Below are 19853 nucleotides of genomic sequence, written 5' to 3'. Positions count from 1 at the left end.
TGTGATTGTTTAAATTTGAATAGGCTGTATTTCTACACACCAAAAATTGAATTGAGTAAATTAAAAAACGAAGCTACCTTACCTTTTTCACAACCATAAAAGTCAAATCTGATGGAAGGACTGTATCCCAAGGCCCAGGAGGTAATTATTAACCGCATACGTGTAACAGCAATATTACGACTGGCAAGCTCAAGTGTAAAGGATTCCAGATTATCTCCATTATCCATAGGTATTTCAAAATTCTTTCAAAGTAAAAAAATTCAAAACCACATCATTAGTCTTACTTCTGATGCAAACATCATGTAACATCCAGTTCCCAGAACCCCCACCCCCGCCAACATGGTCCAAGATCATTGGTCACAATTTTTACTAAAACATAAACTGCATCTATTTGATTTCAGGAATGATTTTGACATGATCACTAAATTTAATCCATCAATTGTTCATATAAATGCCTGAAGTACCTGATTCAATCGCTGGAACTCGTCACTACCATCTATTTCCATTTCTAAGTCAAATGATGTAGGAATATTTGGTCCTGAACCTTGAACAATAATCGATGAAATATAAACTGGTGTACTCCACCCGATGACAATAACTGGGGAGCCGTCAGGGCTACCCATCCAGGGATGTTCATTACCCAACAACGTACTTGGAATTGCCTCATCACCATTTACTAATCTGAAGTTTTCCAATGCTTGTAGTGGGTTTGCACAATCTGTGAAAAAATGAACATTTTTTATGAAAATCTACACAGTACTAATGTAAACAAAGACCATTTTCAGATGCAACCTAAAACCCTCATGAGTTATTTCTTTTTCTCAAAAGCTCTGTCTACACTTTCAATGTGACAACAAAATGTGATGTGCCCACATATGGACATGCTGATGCCATTAAGCATATCACTACCATATTTGGGCACATCACACTTTTTTGTCAAACTAGTTTTATAGTGTAGACAGAGCTAAACACAAACACATTTTCTTGTTAATAGCACTATATTTTTCAAATTGTAAGTAATAAACAAGGAGGTCGAAACTACAATGTAAAATGATAAAAACGAGAAAATTCCCATGTGTATTAATGTAGAAAACACATTCTGTTCTCATTATTAAATTCAATAGAGACTGAATAGTTTCTATACCTGGCATAGTTGTAAACGTAGTAGATGGAATATGAGTGACTGTAGGTGTTGTTGATTCTGGAAAAAAAAAATTAATTAAAATGAATAGATTTTTGTTTTCATTTTTAACACTTGAATATGCCTGTAAGACTTGTTTTATAATTGCAAATTAGTAGAGATCTTTAATAATCAAACCAAAACAATTTAGTCAGTGTCTGAATGACATTAAATATTAGTTCTACTGCATGGTAAATACGTTTATTTAATGTCTCTATTCCATTATTTTATTTTTTAAAATAATTTTTAAGATTTCACGATTACAAACAAAAAAGGATTGTTTACAAAGAAAAAATAAACTAATTGGAAACATGTAAAAGTACAGTCTAAATCTAAAATTTCAAAAAGCAAAATAAGATAGATCATTTTTATAAAGATGAATAGAAAAAGAAGCATAAGGAGTAATTATGAGTTTAAGAGAAAATCCATACAAAATATGTACACTATCATTCAATGCATTCAAAGGGAAACAAAAATGGTATATAAGTGGTACAGACAAAATTAACCCATTTAAAATAAATTGTTGTTGTATTGACTTGAATACATTGAGTTTGTAGTGCATAAATAAGGTTATAGTAAGCATGGACCTATAAATTAATCTATTTATAGGTCCATGTAGTAAGTTATCAAAATGGAAAGTTATTAATGGCCAAGCAATAGAAATCAGATGTATAAAAGGATCAGTAAGAAAAAAGTAAAAACATTATTTTAAGTTCTCTGTATATCAGTGGTTAGTCAGTTTAGAGTGTCAATTTATCCACAGTCCAGCCCACTCCAGTTTCAGTTTTCTTCTTCATTGCTTTGATTTGATCTAATTTTGTGTTTTATATGTGTGAGAAAATTTAAGGTTTAGTTGCTATGAACAGCTTCTATAGCAGAAGTAAGCACCAGTAACAGTAATTTATTATCTGATAAACAAAAGAAGAGAAAAGTTAAATTGTAAAACAAAACCTGAAGGTGCTTCTGTTGTCGAAACTGAGGGAGCTTCTGTTGTTGATCCAGAGGGCTCTCCAGTTGTTGAACCTGAGGGCTCTCCTGTTGTTGAACCTGAAGGCTCTCCTGTTGTTGAACTAGAGGGCTCTCCTGTTGTTGAACCTGAGGGCTCTCCTGTTGTTGAACCAGAGGGCTCTCCTGTTGTTGAACCAGAAGGCTCGCCTGTTGTTGAACCAGAAGGTTCTCCTGTTGTTGAACTAGAGGGCTCTCCTGTTGTTGAACCAGAGGGTTCTCCTGTTGTTGAACCAGATGGCTCTCCTGTAGTTGAACCAGAGGGCTCTCCTGTTGTTGAACCTGAGGGCTCTCCTGTTGTTGAACCTGAGGGCTCTCCTGTTGTTGAACCAGAGGGCTCTCCTGTTGTTGAACCAGAGGGCTCTCCTGTTGTTGAACCAGAGGGCTCTCCTGTTGTTGAACCTGAGGGCTCTCCTGTTGTTGAACCCGAGGGCTCTCCTGTTGTTGAACCAGAGGGCTCTCCTGTTGTTGAACCAGAGGGCTCTCCTGTTGTTGAACCTGAGGGCTCTCCTGTTGTTGAAACTGAGGGAGCTTCTGTTGTGGAACCTAAGGTGGTGTACAATCATGTAAAAGAAGGGCACATCACATTTTTTGTCCAAATAAAGTTTGCTTTGAAAATTAACATTTCTTCTAATAAACCTACTACAATGGCTTTTCAATTATACATTCAAGGGGTTTCCATAATTACTGTACAAATCAAGTACTGTATTATACAGTAAGCAAGTATAAGGATTCAGGAGTTCTGTACATTATTATGAAATACATTGTAATCTTCTTTTGGGGCACTGCTATTAAGGGAACACTTTGGAAAGTTTCGCCTTAATAGGAAAAAAATATATATATTTTATCAATACGATCAATCCCCATTCAGGTGTTAGTATTCTTAATAGAAGTTCTAATAAGGAGTAATATAAAAAGAACAAACTATAAATTATATCTACAATGAATTTTATATTTAAATATCTATAACCAAACACCGTAGGAAAATCTAGTTTAAACTGTTGACGAAACAAATATCAATAACATAAATTTTATTAAATTTGAACTGTTATTAATAAAAATCAAACCTGTATTTCTGGTGATAGTTTGCGTGACAGTTTCTGAAAACAAATATAATGCTATTAATATTCGTGACAATTGATTTTTTATTTTTTCAGACAGTAATTGCGTCTATAAAATGATTGTTCGCTAGCATGTATCATCACATCACATTCATTGTGCAGCACATTAACTTAAGAGATATTAGGAAGGAGTCTAACGTAAGCTCTGAAGTAGCAGTTTGTTTGTTGGGTAGTGGTATTTAGTTCAACCTTATTATGTTTTGTGCCCTTTCCCTGCACCCTATCCCTTTTTTCAAATCTTTAAACTGACTGACCTGTTGTAGAAGGTCCTGTTGTTACTACGACCGACACAGTAGCTGTAAGAAAAATGAAAAAGAGAATGAATTAAGATTGATTGAAAATACAACAATGGCAAACTTGAACCTAGCTTTCGCATGCAACCAAATGAAACTGCAGAATACTGTACCTGCACATAATATTTGAAAATTAGAAATGCAAGGATATTTTAAGGTAGTTAAATACCATTTTTATTCAAGGTGATAACATAACATGATGTATAATCAAATTAATGCTCCCCAGATATGAAAAACCCAAATTAATATCAGGAAGCGATAAAATACTGCAAATATTGTATCAACGTGCTTACTAAATTGTAGATCCTAGCAGTCAATTAATTCTAATTTCTAATTCTAGAAATGTGTTGTAATAAGTGTGTATCATGTGGCACAATTTTTTTTCTGTCAAATAATCATATATTTTTTTAATTATATTAAAAAAATTTATATTTAATCATTCAAAACAATCGTAATTAAAAAAGTCAGTAATTTTGCTTTAGTCAGTTTTTAAAATAACCTCATTATTTATATGTATTTGTTTTCATAAACCTTAGATGATGAAGATGAATTGACAAATAAGCACTTCTTAATTATCTTTACTTAGGCAAAACTATTGATAAATACCAGCACTTTGTGAAATATAGGTGAATATAAACTCACGATGCTCTGTGGTTCCTTCAGGTGTTGTCGTACTTGAAGTAACAACTTCTGTGGTTTGACGTGGAGTTGTTATCCTTTCTGTAGTTCTTACTGTCACAATTGTTGACTCTGGTGCGGTTGTTGACTCTGGTGCGGTTGTTGACTCTGGTGCGGTTGTTGACTCTGGTGCCGTTGTTGGCTCTGGCGCAGTTGTTGACTCTGGCACGGTTGTTGACTCTGGTGCGGTTGTTGACTCTGGCGCGGTTGTTGACTCTGGTGCCGTTGTTGGCTCTGGCGCGGTTGTTGACTCTGGCGCGGTTGTTGACTCTGGTGCGGTTGTTGACTCTGGTGCGGTTGTTGACTCTGGTGCGGTTGTTGACTCTGGTGCGGTTGTTGGCTCTGGTGCGGTTGTTGACTCTGGTGCAGTTGATGGCTCTGGAGTGGTTGATGGCTCTGGAGTGGTTGATGGCTCTGGAGTGGTTGATGGCTGTGGAGTTGTAGTTGGCTCTGGTGTAGTTGTTACTGTGGTTGTAGTTGGCTCTGGTGTGGTTGTAGTTGGTTCTGGTGTGGTTGTAGTTGGTTCTGGTGTGGTTGTAGTTGGTTCTGGTGTGGTTGTAGTTGGTTCTGGTGTGGTGGTTGTTGGTTCTGGTGTGGTTGTAGTTGGTTCTGGTGTGGTTGTAGTTGGTTCTGGTGTGGTTGTAGTTGGTTCTGGTGTGGTTGTAGTTGGTTCTGGTGTGGTGGTTGTTGGTATTGTTGTAGTAGTTATTGTTGTGGTAGTCTCTACAGTAGTGTATTCTGAAAATTATAAAATTTAAAACCATTTAAAAAAAAATTGCAGTAAAAAAATACAGTTACAGTAACTCTAGAAGAAAATGTGTATTAGTTACTTAGAGAAAAACACACCTTCCAAATAACATCCATGTAATATTATATTGAAGCTTGGATCTGAAGCGCTACCAGATAGAGTCAACAGATGAATCTGAAACTGTCTGGTTGGTGGAAATTCTTCATCTAAGTAGATACTTCTGAAATCATCTCCTTCCTCCATCTTTTCAATTACAAACCTCTCATTCTGAAAACGAGAAATGAAATTGTATAAGCATAAATATATATTAAAATCATGTGCAATATATAATAAAAATAATATTATTATTATTAACTAATAATATACCTCATCTCCATTGGATATAAACTCAAAGGTTTGTGTTGTTTCATCAAAGAAAGCAACTTCGCAAGTAATTTCATCAACTTCACCCTCCATTTCTTGAAATGTAATCTTGTTTATACGGGTTTCATGATCAAATACAATAGTGAGTGATTCACGATCTTCAGATAATGATGGGAACCATGGTGTATTTGGTGGCAAATCCTGGCCTGGGCTCAATCTGTATGTAATTTCAAGTCCTTCTTCCATTCCCAGGTTTAGATCACAATGTTCTGAAAGATTATTAACAAAGTATGGATAGTTAAGTTGCACAAGCAATGGGACATATCCACAAGACAGGAGTGATTTATATCAGCCACTGATACCCACAGCATTGTCATTTTTTCAGTAATTTGCCATTTGAATATATATATTATTATCTCTGTTCCGTGTGGCTATATCCAAGAAATACTGTTCTATGTTGAGTGTCACTATCCAATCAAATTAGAAACATTCCATGAAAGCCCCAGTGGTAGTAGAATGTCTGCATATATTCAATTCAACGTAAACATTTATTTAATAAAACAAATGAACCATATATAAAGCAGAAGATTCAAAAATTCAAATCTTGGTTGGGGTAGCTTTTTTTTTCATTCTCATAGATTTCCTCATCTTCACCATTTATAAATTATTTTCTAGTATATTACCAGAGGGTAAATTTAGATGTTATCAAATTATATATTTATATACTCCCAAATGTTTACATTATATAATTTTTATAAGTATAAAGTAAAACTCACCAGGAGTGGTAGTTGGTTGTTCAGTGGTTGTGGTTTCTGTGGTGGTGGTAACAGTTGTAGTTGTAACCACTTCTGTTGTTGTAGTCTCTGTTGTAGTCGTTTCTGTTGGAGTAGTTGTAGTAAGTGTTGTGGTTGTTATTGTCGTGGTTGTTGGTTCTGGTGTTGTGGTTGTTGGTTCTGGTGTTGTGGTTGTTGGTTCTGGTGTTGTGGTTGTTGGTTCTGGTGTTGTGGTGGTTGGTTCTGGTGTTGTGGTGGTTGGTTCTGGCGTTGTGGTTGTTGGTTCTGGCGTTGTGGTTGTTGGTTCTGGCGTTGTGGTGGTTGGTTCTGGTGTTGTTGACTCTGGCGTTGTCGGCTCTGGAGTTGTTGACTCTGGCGTTGTCGGCTCTGGAGTTGTTGACTCTGGCGTTGTCGGCTCTGGCGTTGTCGACTCTGTTGTTGTCGGTTCTGGAGTTGTTGACTCTGGAGTTGTTGACTCTGGCGTTGTCGGCTCTGGTGTTGGTGCTAGAGTTGTTGATTCTGGCATAGGAGTTGTTGATTCTCCTGTTGAATATAAATTTTAAACATTTTAAATCAAACAAAAGGCTGTTGAATTGTCTAATCTGTGTATTAGGTGTACTGTAATAAGTTAAAACATGTAAAAATTAAACCCAACATAAAAGGTTAACAAATATTTTGAAATAATATTATACAATTATCTTTCTTATCTTTAGTATTCTCAATGACAAACGTAATCAAATATTACGTAAAACAAGTAAATAGTTGATACTAAAAATAGTAAAATACATGATTAACAAAAATAATGTGGAATTATAGTTTTAGTGATAATATACCTTCTCAGTGTCACAAGTACAGTAGAACATTATATATTTGCATCTTCATTAGAATTGGAATAATTAAAAAATAAATAAATCTTCATAGAAATAACTGATACAAATATAGTTCCCATCTCAGCTGTCCAGAAACAAAAGTTAAATTTGTTCAATATAAAAGTCTGGTAGGTTTATAAGGTTTAATAGTTACGGCAAAGGTTATTTTCATTAAAGACTGAATAAAAAAGAATGAATGGTTAGAAAACAAAATTTAGAGAAAAAAAGATTAGAATTATCAGGGTACTCTGGATCAAAGTACCAATAGTTTAGACAAATAAAGCGAAAATAATGAGATGAAAGAAAAAACTTTGAAATCCTCAAAAATATTTGTTTTCACTAACTAATGGGTTCTGTAGTTGTCCCTTCTGTTGTACTAATGGGTTCTGTAGTTGTTTCTTCAGTTGTACTAATGGGTTCTGTAGTTGTTTCTTCTGTTGTACTAATGGGTTCTGTAGTTGTTTCTTCAGTTGTACTAATGGGTTCTGTAGTTGTTTCTTCAGTTGTACTAATGGTTTCTGTAGTTGTCCCTTCTGTTGTACTAATGGGTTCTGTAGTTGTTTCTTCAGTTGTACTAATGGGTTCTGTAGTTGTTTCTTCAGTTGTACTAATGGGTTCTGTAGTTGTTTCTTCAGTTGTACTAATGGGTTCTGTAGTTGTTTCTTCAGTTGTACTAATGGGTTCTGTAGTTGACCCTTCTGTTGTACTAAATATTAATGTAGTCCCTTCTGTTGGACTAAGAGGTAATACACTTTCTGTTGTACTTTCTGCAGTTGTCGATTCTGAAATTGCTGTTAATAAAACATTTTAGAATACAGTGTAATAAAATAAATAAAAGTTTTTTTTACAGTATATAGGCCTAATATATTTTCATAAAGAAGTTAAAATATCTAAAAAGGAAAATGAAAGATAAAAAACAATTATTGTACATTCTGAATGGTTAAAAACAAGAATATTAAAAGTATTGAAATATATTGTCGTTATGATTACTTGTTGGTTCTGTGACTGTTGAAGATGTCTGGAATTCTGTTGTTGTTGGTGCCACTATAAATGAAACACAAAAAAAATGTTCATTACAATTATTTCTTATGTAATTAAACTGTAACTGTCTGAATCAGATATTAAGTTTTGAAGTGCTTATCTCAAGCAGTTCCTTTACTTGACATTACCATTACATAAGAATACTAAATTCCAAAAAAGATGCTGAAATTCAAATAGATATACCGAAGTTATAAGTAGATATCATTTAGATAATTAACCTTCTGATAACAGCTGAAAATTCAAGTGAAGAACCCAAATTGAAATATTTCTAAAATAGAATCTTGTTTGGTGAAAGTACAAAGAAAGAGAATATCAGTTTATTGAATATACATTGTTAGAGAAACTAAAACCTTGTAATATTAAGACTTTCTAGTGCAGAAAAGGTATGAAAATATTAAATTGTTTTATGATTACTTGTTGGGCCTGCTGTTGTAGTCAGAAATTCTGTTGTTTCTGGTGGTGCTATAAGTAAATAAGATAAGTTTAAATAATGCATTTATGCTTACTGTCATAGCTTAAACATTAATTTAGTATTTCAGAAAAAAATACGTGGTGTATCACAAACTTTATATCAACAAATTGGTTTCTACATGCAAACCTTCAAACAACATATTTATTCATTCATTAATTTACTTTTATTTCGGATAGTAAATCCATATAACAAAACATACAAATAAAAAAACAAAACAAACTTTAACTAGAAAAATTACCATTAGTATTATTCCACCATCACACCTAAAAAATGAATTTTGCAAAATGAATTTAATTTACCTATCGTTGTTTCAGTTTCGGTAACGGTATGAGTGGTGGTGCTTGTTGCCGACGTTGTGATTTCAGTGGTTGTGGTAGACTGAACGGTAGTTACAGGTTCGGTTGTTTCGGTTGGTGTTGTTGTTGTTGTAGTCTCTGTTACCATAGTTGTTGTTGAAACTGTGAGAAAAATTCTTTTATTTAAAATTCATGCTGATATACCTTTTCAGCTTCTATCAAAAACACCACATTTTGCTTTAAAAATCACACCTACTTATATGGGTAGTTAGAGTGGAGGAAGTGGGCGGTCTTTGCATGAAATTAGAGTTGAGTGTCGGTCATTTTAAATGGACAAAGACAAAGTTGCAATAGGTGGAAGAGAATGATCCTTAAAACAACTTTAAAAAGTATAAAATGTTAAACCAAAGATTCTTATAGAAGGTTCTACCTGACTCCAAACAACCATACACTACAGGGCGTACTCTTGATGTTACGGGTGGATCCACCATCAGTCTCAATTGTAAAATCGGCTGACTCAATCCAGGGAAAGCAATATCCGAATTTGGTTCAACAGAAATCTTGAAAAAGAATCAATTGGCTATTATAATGAATACAAAATCAAATCAAGTGATCTTTCATGTCAGCCTATCATCTGTGCCATGCTCCAAGATCTACAGGTCTCTGCTGCACTCTCTTTGCTTTTTTAAAAGTACATTACAGTTTTTCAGGAAAATAAATATTTTTTTAAATATTTCATTCACTGATAATCTGTATATATGAATATGATGCATTGTCGAATATAATGAATCAATGAAAATTAGAATTCTTTTATGTAATGCAGACTAATACATACATACCACAAAATAAAAATTAGAAATAAAGTTTTTGGATGGAATATGAAATATTTATAAATGATAAGATATAAATAAAAATGCATACTGGATCGACAACTGACAATGAAGGATTCCCATTAACATCCTCATTTGCATACTGCACAGACACCATCAAATTCATGCTGAATTGTAAATCATTGATTCTGATGGCTGTTAGTGTAACAGGCGATGGGAATCTGACGGTCAATGACCTGCTAGATTCTGTTACCAACCACAGCCCATCAGTGATTTGTGCAGCTCCAAACATTTGCACATCAGTCAACTCGGTCAACTCTTCAAAACATTCACCTAAAGAAAAAGATAAATAACATTTTTATAAATGTCTACAAAATTTGCAATTACTCTGCCTAGAAAATTGTCAGTTATTTAAAATAAAGGCCTACAAATTTGCAGAAAATGATAATTTTCGCCATACAAACAATGACAATAAATTATGCCCTCAGTTAGCGAATGCATAAATTACGAAAGTTTTTGAAATAACAAATTCATATAATTCCATTTTTCAGTAATTTATCTTATATATTATAATATATTACATATCAACAATCGCCAGGCAACTGAAAATTACTTTACTGCAGTTACTGCAGTAACTACATTTAGTTTATCCTTGAACCTGTTTATGCAATTAATTAGCAAGACTTTTTTAGTTATACAGTTACATTATATGATAATGTAGCAGTAACAAACTCAAAAACTTCTTCATTGAACAAAATAAAATTATACAATGTTGTAAAAAACGTTCTTACTGCATTAACTGCAGTAGAATAATTTAAAACAATCAATTAAAGTTTTGACTACTCTACCTGGTGTTGTGCTTATTGTTGTCATGGTTTCAATGGTGGACACAATAGCAGTTGTGCTTTCTTCAGTTGAATGTATAATTTGAGTAGTTTCTTGGGTGGTTGGTTCAGTTGGTGTCACTGGTACTGTGGTCACTTCAGATATAACAGTAGTTGCAACTGTAGTTGTAACTGGAGTTGGTGGACCATATGATGTAGCTGTCAATTTTTGAATAATACAAATTCAGAAGCTATTCATTAATACAGCTTTTCATGCTGTTTATTTCATTAACTTTTAAAATGTAGTTAAATATATAGAGATATAAATAATGTTCTCAAAACAAAAAGGTGTAGAGATATGAAAGGCACAACCTGTTTAGGCCTGTTTAATTTGTGCCATTATCAAGTTTTTATTCCAAGATCAAAATAAAACATACAAATACAATAAGTATGATAATGGAATGGGATACAAAATAAGCACATGTGCTTTAAACATGTAACTCAAACATGTTAACAGAGTTTAAATTTGTTACTTACTTTCTTCAAAACATCCTAGGAAAGTGAGATCAAGCAGGACGTTTGAGCTGGCTACACATTCCAAAGCAGTAATCTTCAACTCAGAAATGTAATCATCTTGGTCATCTGGTATTTCAATATATTCAGTAGTTAAACGATCCCCAGTAACAAGCTCATTCTGAAAAAAAAAATTGTTTTGAGTAATGATATATTTCTAGCAGCAATAGCAAAGCTATACATAAAACATGGGATCCATAACTTTCAGAATGACTGTCTTTTGACCTGGAACATTTACATCAAACAGTTAAGTCTGCAGTAGTTTACCTACAGCTAAGCCTACAGACATAAAATAAAGGAAAATACAACATACTAAAATATGTATGAAAGTAAAAACTTTTCCATTGAAATCCACCAATTACACGACAAAGATAAATGTAGATGTGTTTAATACAGTTTATACTTACTTCAGTCATTGTAACAAAACCAGTCATTCCATGTATTTTCTTTTCAAGTTTTAAATTGACTTGGCTTATAGTATCTCCTTCAGGACTTTGCCAAACACCAATGGCTGTCAATTTAGTTGGTCGATTGAAATATACTACAATGTAGTCACTGACTATATTTGATGTATCAACTGTCCAAGTGGTTCCAATTACATTGGTTTTGTGCACTATTGTCACTTGAAGTCCTTCATCCATTCCAAGATCCTTGCGACACACAACTGAAAAAAAAAACAAAAACAAAACTCAGCAACAATAATAAATCTGTGTGTAAGTAACGTAACCTACTTGTCTCAAATTATGAACTGGGTTCCTGTAGTGCACATGGGTTATAACTGTGTACACTGGACCCACAGTTTATAGTCCTTATTTGAGAAGACTTTTTACACCACCAGAACTAGGAGAGAGTTGATCTCAAACCCATGCAAATATTGTTGGCTTTTTAGGTACAGTAAACGGCACCCCTACCTTAACTGCCCGGCCATATGACATTAACTCTAAAAGAAGCTCATGATCAATTGCAGAAGTTGCTATGAGAATGAGCTTGAGATGACAAACCAGTAATGAATAAACAATAATGTTAGTTTTATCACAGGTAGGTCCTCAGAAAATAAACAACATACATACTTTGTTCTGTGGTAGTCTCAACACTGGTAGTTCGAACAGTTGTGGTTGCTTCAGTTGTAGCTATTGTTGTAACTACAGATTCTGTCGTTGACATTGTTGTAGATGTTGGTGTGGTTGTTGAACTTGCCGTTGAGGTGGTGGTTGTAGTAGACATTCCTTCTACTCAAAATAATAATAACAATAATACAATTAAACAAGACTACTTATTAGTATTATAGATCAACCTAATGGAAATAAGCTAACAAGCTTTTGGTCTTTCCTGGAAAATCTTTTATAAATGTATTATTTGTAATGTCAGTAATTTATGTTATCACTTTGTATGTATTTTTTTGATGATTTTCATAATAAATTCAAATCAAATCAAATCAAACTACCTAGTATTAAGAAGTGCTGAGTACAAATTGACTTAATATAATGATAACAACCTACCACTTTCTGTTGTAGTAACTTCTGTTGTAGTAAACTCTTCAGTACTGAAAGGTGTTGTTGTTACCTCTGTTGTGGTTGTTGATACATGAGGTGGAGGTGTAGCAGTTGTTGATGGAGGTCCAGCAGTTGTTGATGGAGGACCAGCAGTTGTTGATGGAGGACCAGCAGTTGTTGATGGAGGACCAGCAGTTGTTGATGGAGGACCAGCAGTTGTTGATGGAGGACCAGCAGTTGTTGATGGAGGTCCAGCAGTTGTAGATGGAGGTCCAGCAGTTGTTGATGGAGGACCAGCAGTTGTTGATGGAGGTCCAGCAGTTGTTGATGGAGGTCCAGCAGTTGTTGATGGAGGTTCAGCAGTTGTAGATGGAGGTCCAGCAGTTGTAGATGGAGGTCCAGCAGTTGTTGATGGAGGACCAGCAGTTGTTGATGGAGGTCCAGCAGTTGTTGATGGAGGTCCAGCAGTTGTTGATGGAGGTCCAGCAGTTGTTGATGGAGGTCCAGCAGTTGTTGATGGAGGACCAGCAGTTGTTGATGGAGGTCCAGCAGTTGTTGATGGAGGTCCAGCAGTTGTTGATGGAGGTCCAGCAGTTGTTGATGGAGGTCCAGCAGTTGTTGATGGAGGTTCAGCAGTTGTAGATGGAGGTCCAGCAGTTGTTGATGGAGGACCAGCAGTTGTTGATGGAGGTCCAGCAGTTGTTGATGGAGGTCCAGCAGTTGTTGATGGAGGTCCAGCAGTTGTTGATGGAGGTCCAGCAGTTGTTGATGGAGGTCCAGCAGTTGTTGATGGAGGACCAGCAGTTGTTGATGGAGGTCCAGCAGTTGTTGATGGAGGTCCAGCAGTTGTTGATGGAGGTCCAGCAGTTGTAGATGGAGGTTCAGCAGTTGTAGATGGGGCGGGTGTTAAAGTTGTTGATGAAATATGTATTGTTGTACGCAATGTTGTTGAAGCAATTTCTGGAAACAAGTAAACAGAAATTTCTATCAACACCCAAACATTTTATATATTTTTATCAACCTATTTTCTATTAAAATTAAAATAGTCTGATCTATAAGAATAAGAACAAAACTTACTGTTTAAAATGTCGGAAGAATGTAAGATCAAGAATGAAGGGTAAGAGAAAATAAAAAAGAAAAAAAACACAACTGTATTAGAAAATTATTATCATTAAAAGAGTCCAAAACCAGTTTCATTTAGTAGTTTATTAACCAGACATTATTTAACCAGATCAGCAATTCTATAGTCAGGAATTTTACAGGAGGTTTGTTTTTGCACATCATGAGCTAGGCTAGCTTAGCATTTACTTTAGTCAGTTTATCTTACTTTCACTGCTGATTTAAAGTTTGAAAAGGGAACCTCAGAATAAAAAGCGTTTGTTTGAACTTTCGAACCACACCCCACTCTCCCCTGGCTACTGGCTTAAAAAGAGAAAATAAAACACTGTAGTAAAATCAGAACACAAACCTTCAATACAACCTAATGGTTCTACCAAAATTGGAGGTGGAAAGCTGTTTGGTCCATAATTTGCAGTAACTTTGAATTTAATTATCTTCACATTCATAAGTGGTGACGCCAAACTAGTTTGTACTTGTGTAGTTAGCACTTCTGGTGCCTCTATTTCGAACACCTAATAAAAAAAATGTATATAGATTTATTGAAAATATCAACAAAAAAAATCTTTAAAAAAAAACGTTTTTACATCTTACCTTTGCTCAATTCAATGAAATATTTTCATGATTTGAAAGATTGTTTTGAATGAGGAATATTTGTTTATGATAAAAATGTAACAGGGTTAACTTACTTATTTATTCATTCATTCAATTTATTTGTTACATGTTTAAAAATTAATTTACTCTTTCGTAAATCATAGTCTAGATTGTTAAACTAGTTTGGACCACAAATTACATTCCTCTGAAATAAAACATTATAAAAAGGTTTTTAGCATCATACCTTCTCGCCATCACCATTGTCGGAAGGAATTTCAATATATTCCTCATCCGTCAAAGTATGTTTGTACTGTATACTAAAGGCTCCGATACCGCCAATTGAACTAACACCTTTGGTCAAGAATCCAGTGACACGCACTGGCTCATCATAAAAGATGAGAACTGAAGCTTCTGTTGGATTGTCTGGGGTCCAGTATCCTTCAGTGTCAAATTTTGTTAATTCTCCTAGACCGTCTGGAGTTTGTCTAGTGGATGGAGCTTCATCTTCAAGAATTATGGAACATGGTTCTGTAAAATCGAAAATAAAACATTTTTAAATAATCTATATTTTATTTTCAGTATTGCTGTACTTTTTGATTTATGAAAAGAATGAACATACCGATTGTTGTTGAATTTGAGGTTGTCTGTCTTGAGAAGGGTGTTTCAGTTACCTCCGTAGTAGTTGTTGTAAACGATGTTGGAGACGAAGTTGTTTCTTGGCTTACAGTTGTTGTTGTGGCTTAAATTTTAAAAAAACATACATGTTATTTAGCTTTGTATGAACAAATTTAAATAAACCTCCCAGCTGTTCTGAAGTGCACTGCAAGAATATACAGTGGAGTTGTAGCTTCCAAGTACATAGGATGGAAAATGTTCAAGAAATTTTCCACCAAGACTAGATGCATCAGGTTAATTCTCTACCTGGTTCCTGCCCTCAGTGTAGAAATCACATTTTATCCTTCAACCTTTCATTCATTCAAATTGTTTATGTATGTATATATATCGCACCTTGACATGTAAATTAGGCTATTTACGGTTGTAATAATTATAGTCGATACGTTGTACAAACGTTGTGCACAATAGGCGTTACGTTGTATTAATGTTGTTGTACACCTTTAATGCTCCGTGTGGAATCTTATATAAGTGAGCCCTAATATCAGGTATTTATGTTATATTATTAGTTATCCGCTTGGTATACCAAGCGGATAACTCCTTGTTATTGTATGAGATCAATATTTTTTTTCTGTATTATTCTTCTTTCCTTCCTTCCTTTTTGTGAGTCGTGTTCCTCTAAAATGTGTAAACATAACATTTCATAACTTTGACAACATATGGGCATTTACGTGAAGTTGTGCACCTCCTATTTTTGAATGACGTCATAGTTGCGCAACGTGACTTACGCGCAATTTTATGAATTTCAATGATTGATCATAGATTAAAAACCAAAAGTCATTTAGTATTGACACTTTGACAAAATTTAAGTCATATCAGGGGCAAACTTTCTACGGATTAAAAATGGCATGTTTCACAAGAAGTTACGCGCGCACGCGCATTTAAAATTTCAAAATGCGCAAAATTAATTTCTAATCAACTTTTTACGCGTTTCTTGTCATTTTGAGCATGTCAAAAATTCCCACGGGCGCGCAATTTTTTACGCGCGCGGTGCGCACGTAGCGTTAAAAACATATTTTTTTCTCTTGAATTATATTTTTCAAGCCTTTCCTAGTAATTTTGAAAACAATTTAGACCTTTTCCAGTTTAAATAACGCCATACGAACACGTTGAATTAGACAATTCGTGCGCGTTTTTTATGAAAAAGCTTAAAAAATCGTCAAAATTATGTCTTTTTTTAAACAGTCATAGTTTCTAAAGTAAACCGTTAACCATTTATTTTTATTACAAAATCTAGAAGTTGATGAGTTGTAGATATCGGATCATGCATCAATAAGGCTAAAAAAACATTGTGACGTCATCGTATGGCCACACGAATGTAAAATATAGGATTTTTGTCTCTTTCGTTATTGCTCATCACATTCAATGGAGCGCATCACGCTTATCTGTATTCCTTTTTCTCCTACATTTATATATATTGTGTAGGTCAATCAACTTTCTTTAGCATGAGATAAAAATATTTTAATTTTTATGACGTCATCATGCCTAAAAATTTTAATTACGTGGGTCATTAATTTCATCTTTACAGTAAATTTTAATCTGTAATAGCTCGTAAGAATAAAATGTGATAATCACGATCAAAACGTTTTCTGGAAGCTATTGGATTGTAGATACGAATTCATGTAAACATTTTGCCAATCGGATGTTGTGACGTCATCATATGGCCAGTTGAATAAAAAAAAGTCGTATTTTCATATTTTGCGTAATAGTTCATCACATTTAAAAGGGTGCGCATCTATATTTTACGTATTCAAATTTCTTCTACACGTTAATATGTTGTTCCTGAGATAATTTCCTTCTGAAATTGCTATCTAAGTGTTTCATTTTGATACCGTCGCCATGTTAAAAATTGGAATAAATGGCGGGTCCCGTAATTTCACCTATTCTACACTGTATGTAATATGTATACAGCTTATACTGTTTGCATGTATATACTATATGCCACAAAATTGACAGAATTCAGCACTAACAGCATATCATATTCTTCAGTTCTTGTCATAATGCCATAATCTTTATCTGTGTGCAATATTCCAACGTATGACGTGCACGTGGCGTTTGTCGTGGTGCGGATAACTAACTCGTCAAAGTGACGAGTTTCATGTCTAGTTTTATTTATTATTAGTTAGTTATGATTTAATTACGTTTGATAGACATATCATGATTGTACACCCATGTTAAAAGCGATTTATGTATGTTAGGCCGTATAGTACATGGTAGTGACATGCTTCATTAAACTGTATGATTTGTTTTTTATTTGTTAGTATTTTTATGTAGATGGGTAGAATTAAAGTGAGCAAGTATAGATCAAGAAACTTAATGAGAATTTATTCTTCTGTTGTTTTTCTGCATTTTTAACTGTGAGGGTTTGTTGACCACACTTACCAACTTGAGCGCATCCAACAATGCTGATCCCTATATCTGCTGATTCGGAAATTCGGTCCACCACATTAAATGTTACTTCAGCTGTATTAATGCTTGAAAATTCTTCACCACTAAGAGCAATTTCTTTTATCCCATCAGCAAATGAAAAAGAATACACCTTTTACAAAAACAAAAAAAATTAGTTCACAAACAAGGCTTCTCCTGGTCATAATGTATTGCATGGACAAATCATTTTCTAAATGCCATATTAACAATTTACAGATGGCTCTATAACATAATTTATGAGGCGTTTTTAGACAAAATCAAAAGGTTTGTGTGCTGCCAATAATGTTTAGTTCAAAGTTTTAATGCAAGATATGGTTATCTTTATGACAATTTGAGAAATTTCTAAAGGAAAAAAACATTATTAATCACTATTGATAGTGATTGACAGTGACACATCATTTTTAAAATTTCTTACTGCAGTATTATTATTAATTGATAGTGGTGACAAATCATCTTCAAAATGTCTTACATATTCAAACTTTATGAGACCAAAATGTGTGATGTACCCAAATATGGTAGCGATATGCTTAAATATGGTAGTGATATGACATCATCATGTCCATATATGGGCACATCACATTTTTTGTTACCTTTGCTGTTACACCATCTGGTTCAACGACTGGTACAAAGTTACTATTCCCACTTCTCTGTAATTCAATTGTCAAATCAGCTGATTCATCGGCAAAACCGCTTGTTTCAATATTAATTTCTGCCATCGTGACTGGTACACTAAATTCAAAACGGACGGAGACAGTGGTGACATCTTGACCAGGACTCCATGGTCTTAAGGAACCTTGTCTGGAGGCACCTATGGCATCTTCTTGTTGATTAACAAACCTGGTTCTTTCATATCTATCCAAATTGCCAAATTCTTCCATATTGACGCCACAAATTGCTGTTAAAAAATGCTCATGTTATTTAATCTAAGTGCAATCTTTAGTATTCATATTTTTATATTGTAATGTTTATTTTAATACAAACAGTTTCATCTTAATGCTATTATTCTTATTGTATTGTAATATTTTTTATATACCGTAATAAATAAGTAAACAAATAAAAAAAAACATAATTTCAGTAGATGTCATTTTAAACACATACCACTAACAGCCGGGCCAGTCCATTCTCTCAAATTTGGAAATTACGATGCAAGAAATAGGATATTAGATTGTGTTCAGCACTTTATTTTATTACTATTTATATTTACAATTTTTAGGCCCTGGCCCCTCCATACAGCTTTTTCAAAATATTGGATCTGCCACTGGGGATGTATTTAAACACAAGAAAATTGCAAATACTGTGATAACACAAAAATTCAAATTTATAGTACCACTAATGACATTTTTTTAACATTTATTTTACCTGTGTTTGTTGTCAATCGAGTTGTGGTTGCTTCACTTGTTGTGGTAGGGGCATTGCTTGTCGTTGAAGGAATAGGAGGTTCTGACATTGTTTGCATGGATGTTGTTGGACGTGTTGTAACAACTACTGTAGTAAAAGTGGTTGTTGTTTCAACTGATTGAAAAAAAAAAAGTGAATTTATCACTGTCCTGATTATCACCTACTTTTCAGAATTCCTATTTCTAATAATCAATGCAATGCATAAACAAGTTATTTGGCAGAGTTAAGTTAAAAACTTGCTGTCACATGTGAAACACACACAATGGTTTACCATTTTCCTATTATACTGGACAGATTTAGATACAGTATTTAGAATTGGTTGAAATAATGATAACTTACTCTCATCACAGCCAAGGAAGTCAATGTGGATTATATTATCCTCTACGGCATCTTCCACAACAACTAATTTGATAGCTACAACATGTCGAAGCTCTTCAGGAAACTCATATGTAAACATATCAGTACTGTCAATCACAAACAGCTAAAATAAAAAATATATACTATGATTAGAATATTAATAATAATGATAATAATAATTGTCTTTCAGTGCCTAACGAAATTAAATTTTCTCTGAAACACTACGTCCAGGTAGAAATTACGTCATTTCATATGCTATGCGAAACAGATGGGTTTTCAGCAACTGTTTGAAGATGTCAATAGAGTTTGCATTCTTGATTGATTGTGGAAGAGCATTCCATAAGGATGGAGCTGTTCAAGAGAATGATCGGTCAGCAAATGTCTGTATGTTTGTTCATATAGAATACTATATGTTATTACAATTGTAACATTACACTAAGTATTTCTTAGCTTTAATGTAATGTTCTATATTGTATTATGAAAAGCTCATTTCTCAATTTTTCGAATGAATTAGTAAACATTTTGATAAATAATATCCTGTAACATTTCATTTTCATTTTATCATTTCCAATTCAGGACAATCTGGTAATTTTACTGGGATATAAAAATATGTTGCAATACTGTAGAAGGAGGAACATCAAATTGTCCAGTTTACTGGAGGTTATAAAAAATATGTACCTATAAAGCTCTGTCTACACTAGACAAATGTGATAAAAAAAATGTGATGTGC

The 19853-nt window shown here is 33.9% G+C and overlaps 2 protein-coding genes across 34 annotated transcripts in view; both read right to left on the bottom strand.

Annotated features, from left to right (window-relative positions):
- LOC144840669 (uncharacterized) overlaps positions 1-1197 on the bottom strand; it is a 35040-nt gene extending 33843 nt beyond the window's left edge. For all 33 annotated transcript variants that reach the window (XM_078696576.1, XM_078696583.1, XM_078696582.1 and 30 more), the window contains exons 1-3: positions 1145-1197; positions 465-718; positions 83-242 (exon numbers count right to left, since the gene is read on the bottom strand). In XM_078696576.1, coding sequence (XP_078552702.1) covers positions 83-242; positions 465-718; positions 1145-1151 — 421 coding nt within the window. In that variant the 5' untranslated portion in view covers positions 1152-1197. The remainder of the gene's footprint in view (positions 1-82; positions 243-464; positions 719-1144) is intronic.
- An 832-nt stretch (positions 1198-2029) lies between these two features.
- The window catches only part of LOC144839274 (uncharacterized), a 44440-nt gene continuing 26616 nt past the window's right edge, over positions 2030-19853 (bottom strand). The window contains exons 14-36 of the mRNA XM_078694589.1: positions 19106-19247; positions 18728-18880; positions 17959-18263; positions 17324-17480; positions 14889-15008; positions 14514-14797; positions 14028-14190; positions 12566-13519; positions 12137-12295; positions 11474-11730; positions 11031-11187; positions 10518-10712; positions 9761-10002; positions 9270-9399; positions 8843-9001; positions 6165-6704; positions 5392-5657; positions 5124-5292; positions 4242-5015; positions 3561-3602; positions 3253-3285; positions 2132-2731; positions 2030-2088 (exon numbers count right to left, since the gene is read on the bottom strand). Coding sequence (XP_078550715.1) covers positions 2030-2088; positions 2132-2731; positions 3253-3285; positions 3561-3602; positions 4242-5015; positions 5124-5292; positions 5392-5657; positions 6165-6704; positions 8843-9001; positions 9270-9399; positions 9761-10002; positions 10518-10712; positions 11031-11187; positions 11474-11730; positions 12137-12295; positions 12566-13519; positions 14028-14190; positions 14514-14797; positions 14889-15008; positions 17324-17480; positions 17959-18263; positions 18728-18880; positions 19106-19247 — 6060 coding nt within the window. The remainder of the gene's footprint in view (positions 2089-2131; positions 2732-3252; positions 3286-3560; positions 3603-4241; positions 5016-5123; positions 5293-5391; positions 5658-6164; positions 6705-8842; positions 9002-9269; positions 9400-9760; positions 10003-10517; positions 10713-11030; positions 11188-11473; positions 11731-12136; positions 12296-12565; positions 13520-14027; positions 14191-14513; positions 14798-14888; positions 15009-17323; positions 17481-17958; positions 18264-18727; positions 18881-19105; positions 19248-19853) is intronic.

The sequence above is a fragment of the Antedon bifida genome, chromosome 4 (assembly GCF_963402885.1).
Source record: "Antedon bifida chromosome 4, ecAntBifi1.1, whole genome shotgun sequence".
Taxonomy (NCBI): Eukaryota; Metazoa; Echinodermata; class Crinoidea; order Comatulida; family Antedonidae; genus Antedon; species Antedon bifida.
This window is presented reverse-complemented; position numbering and strand designations above follow the sequence as displayed.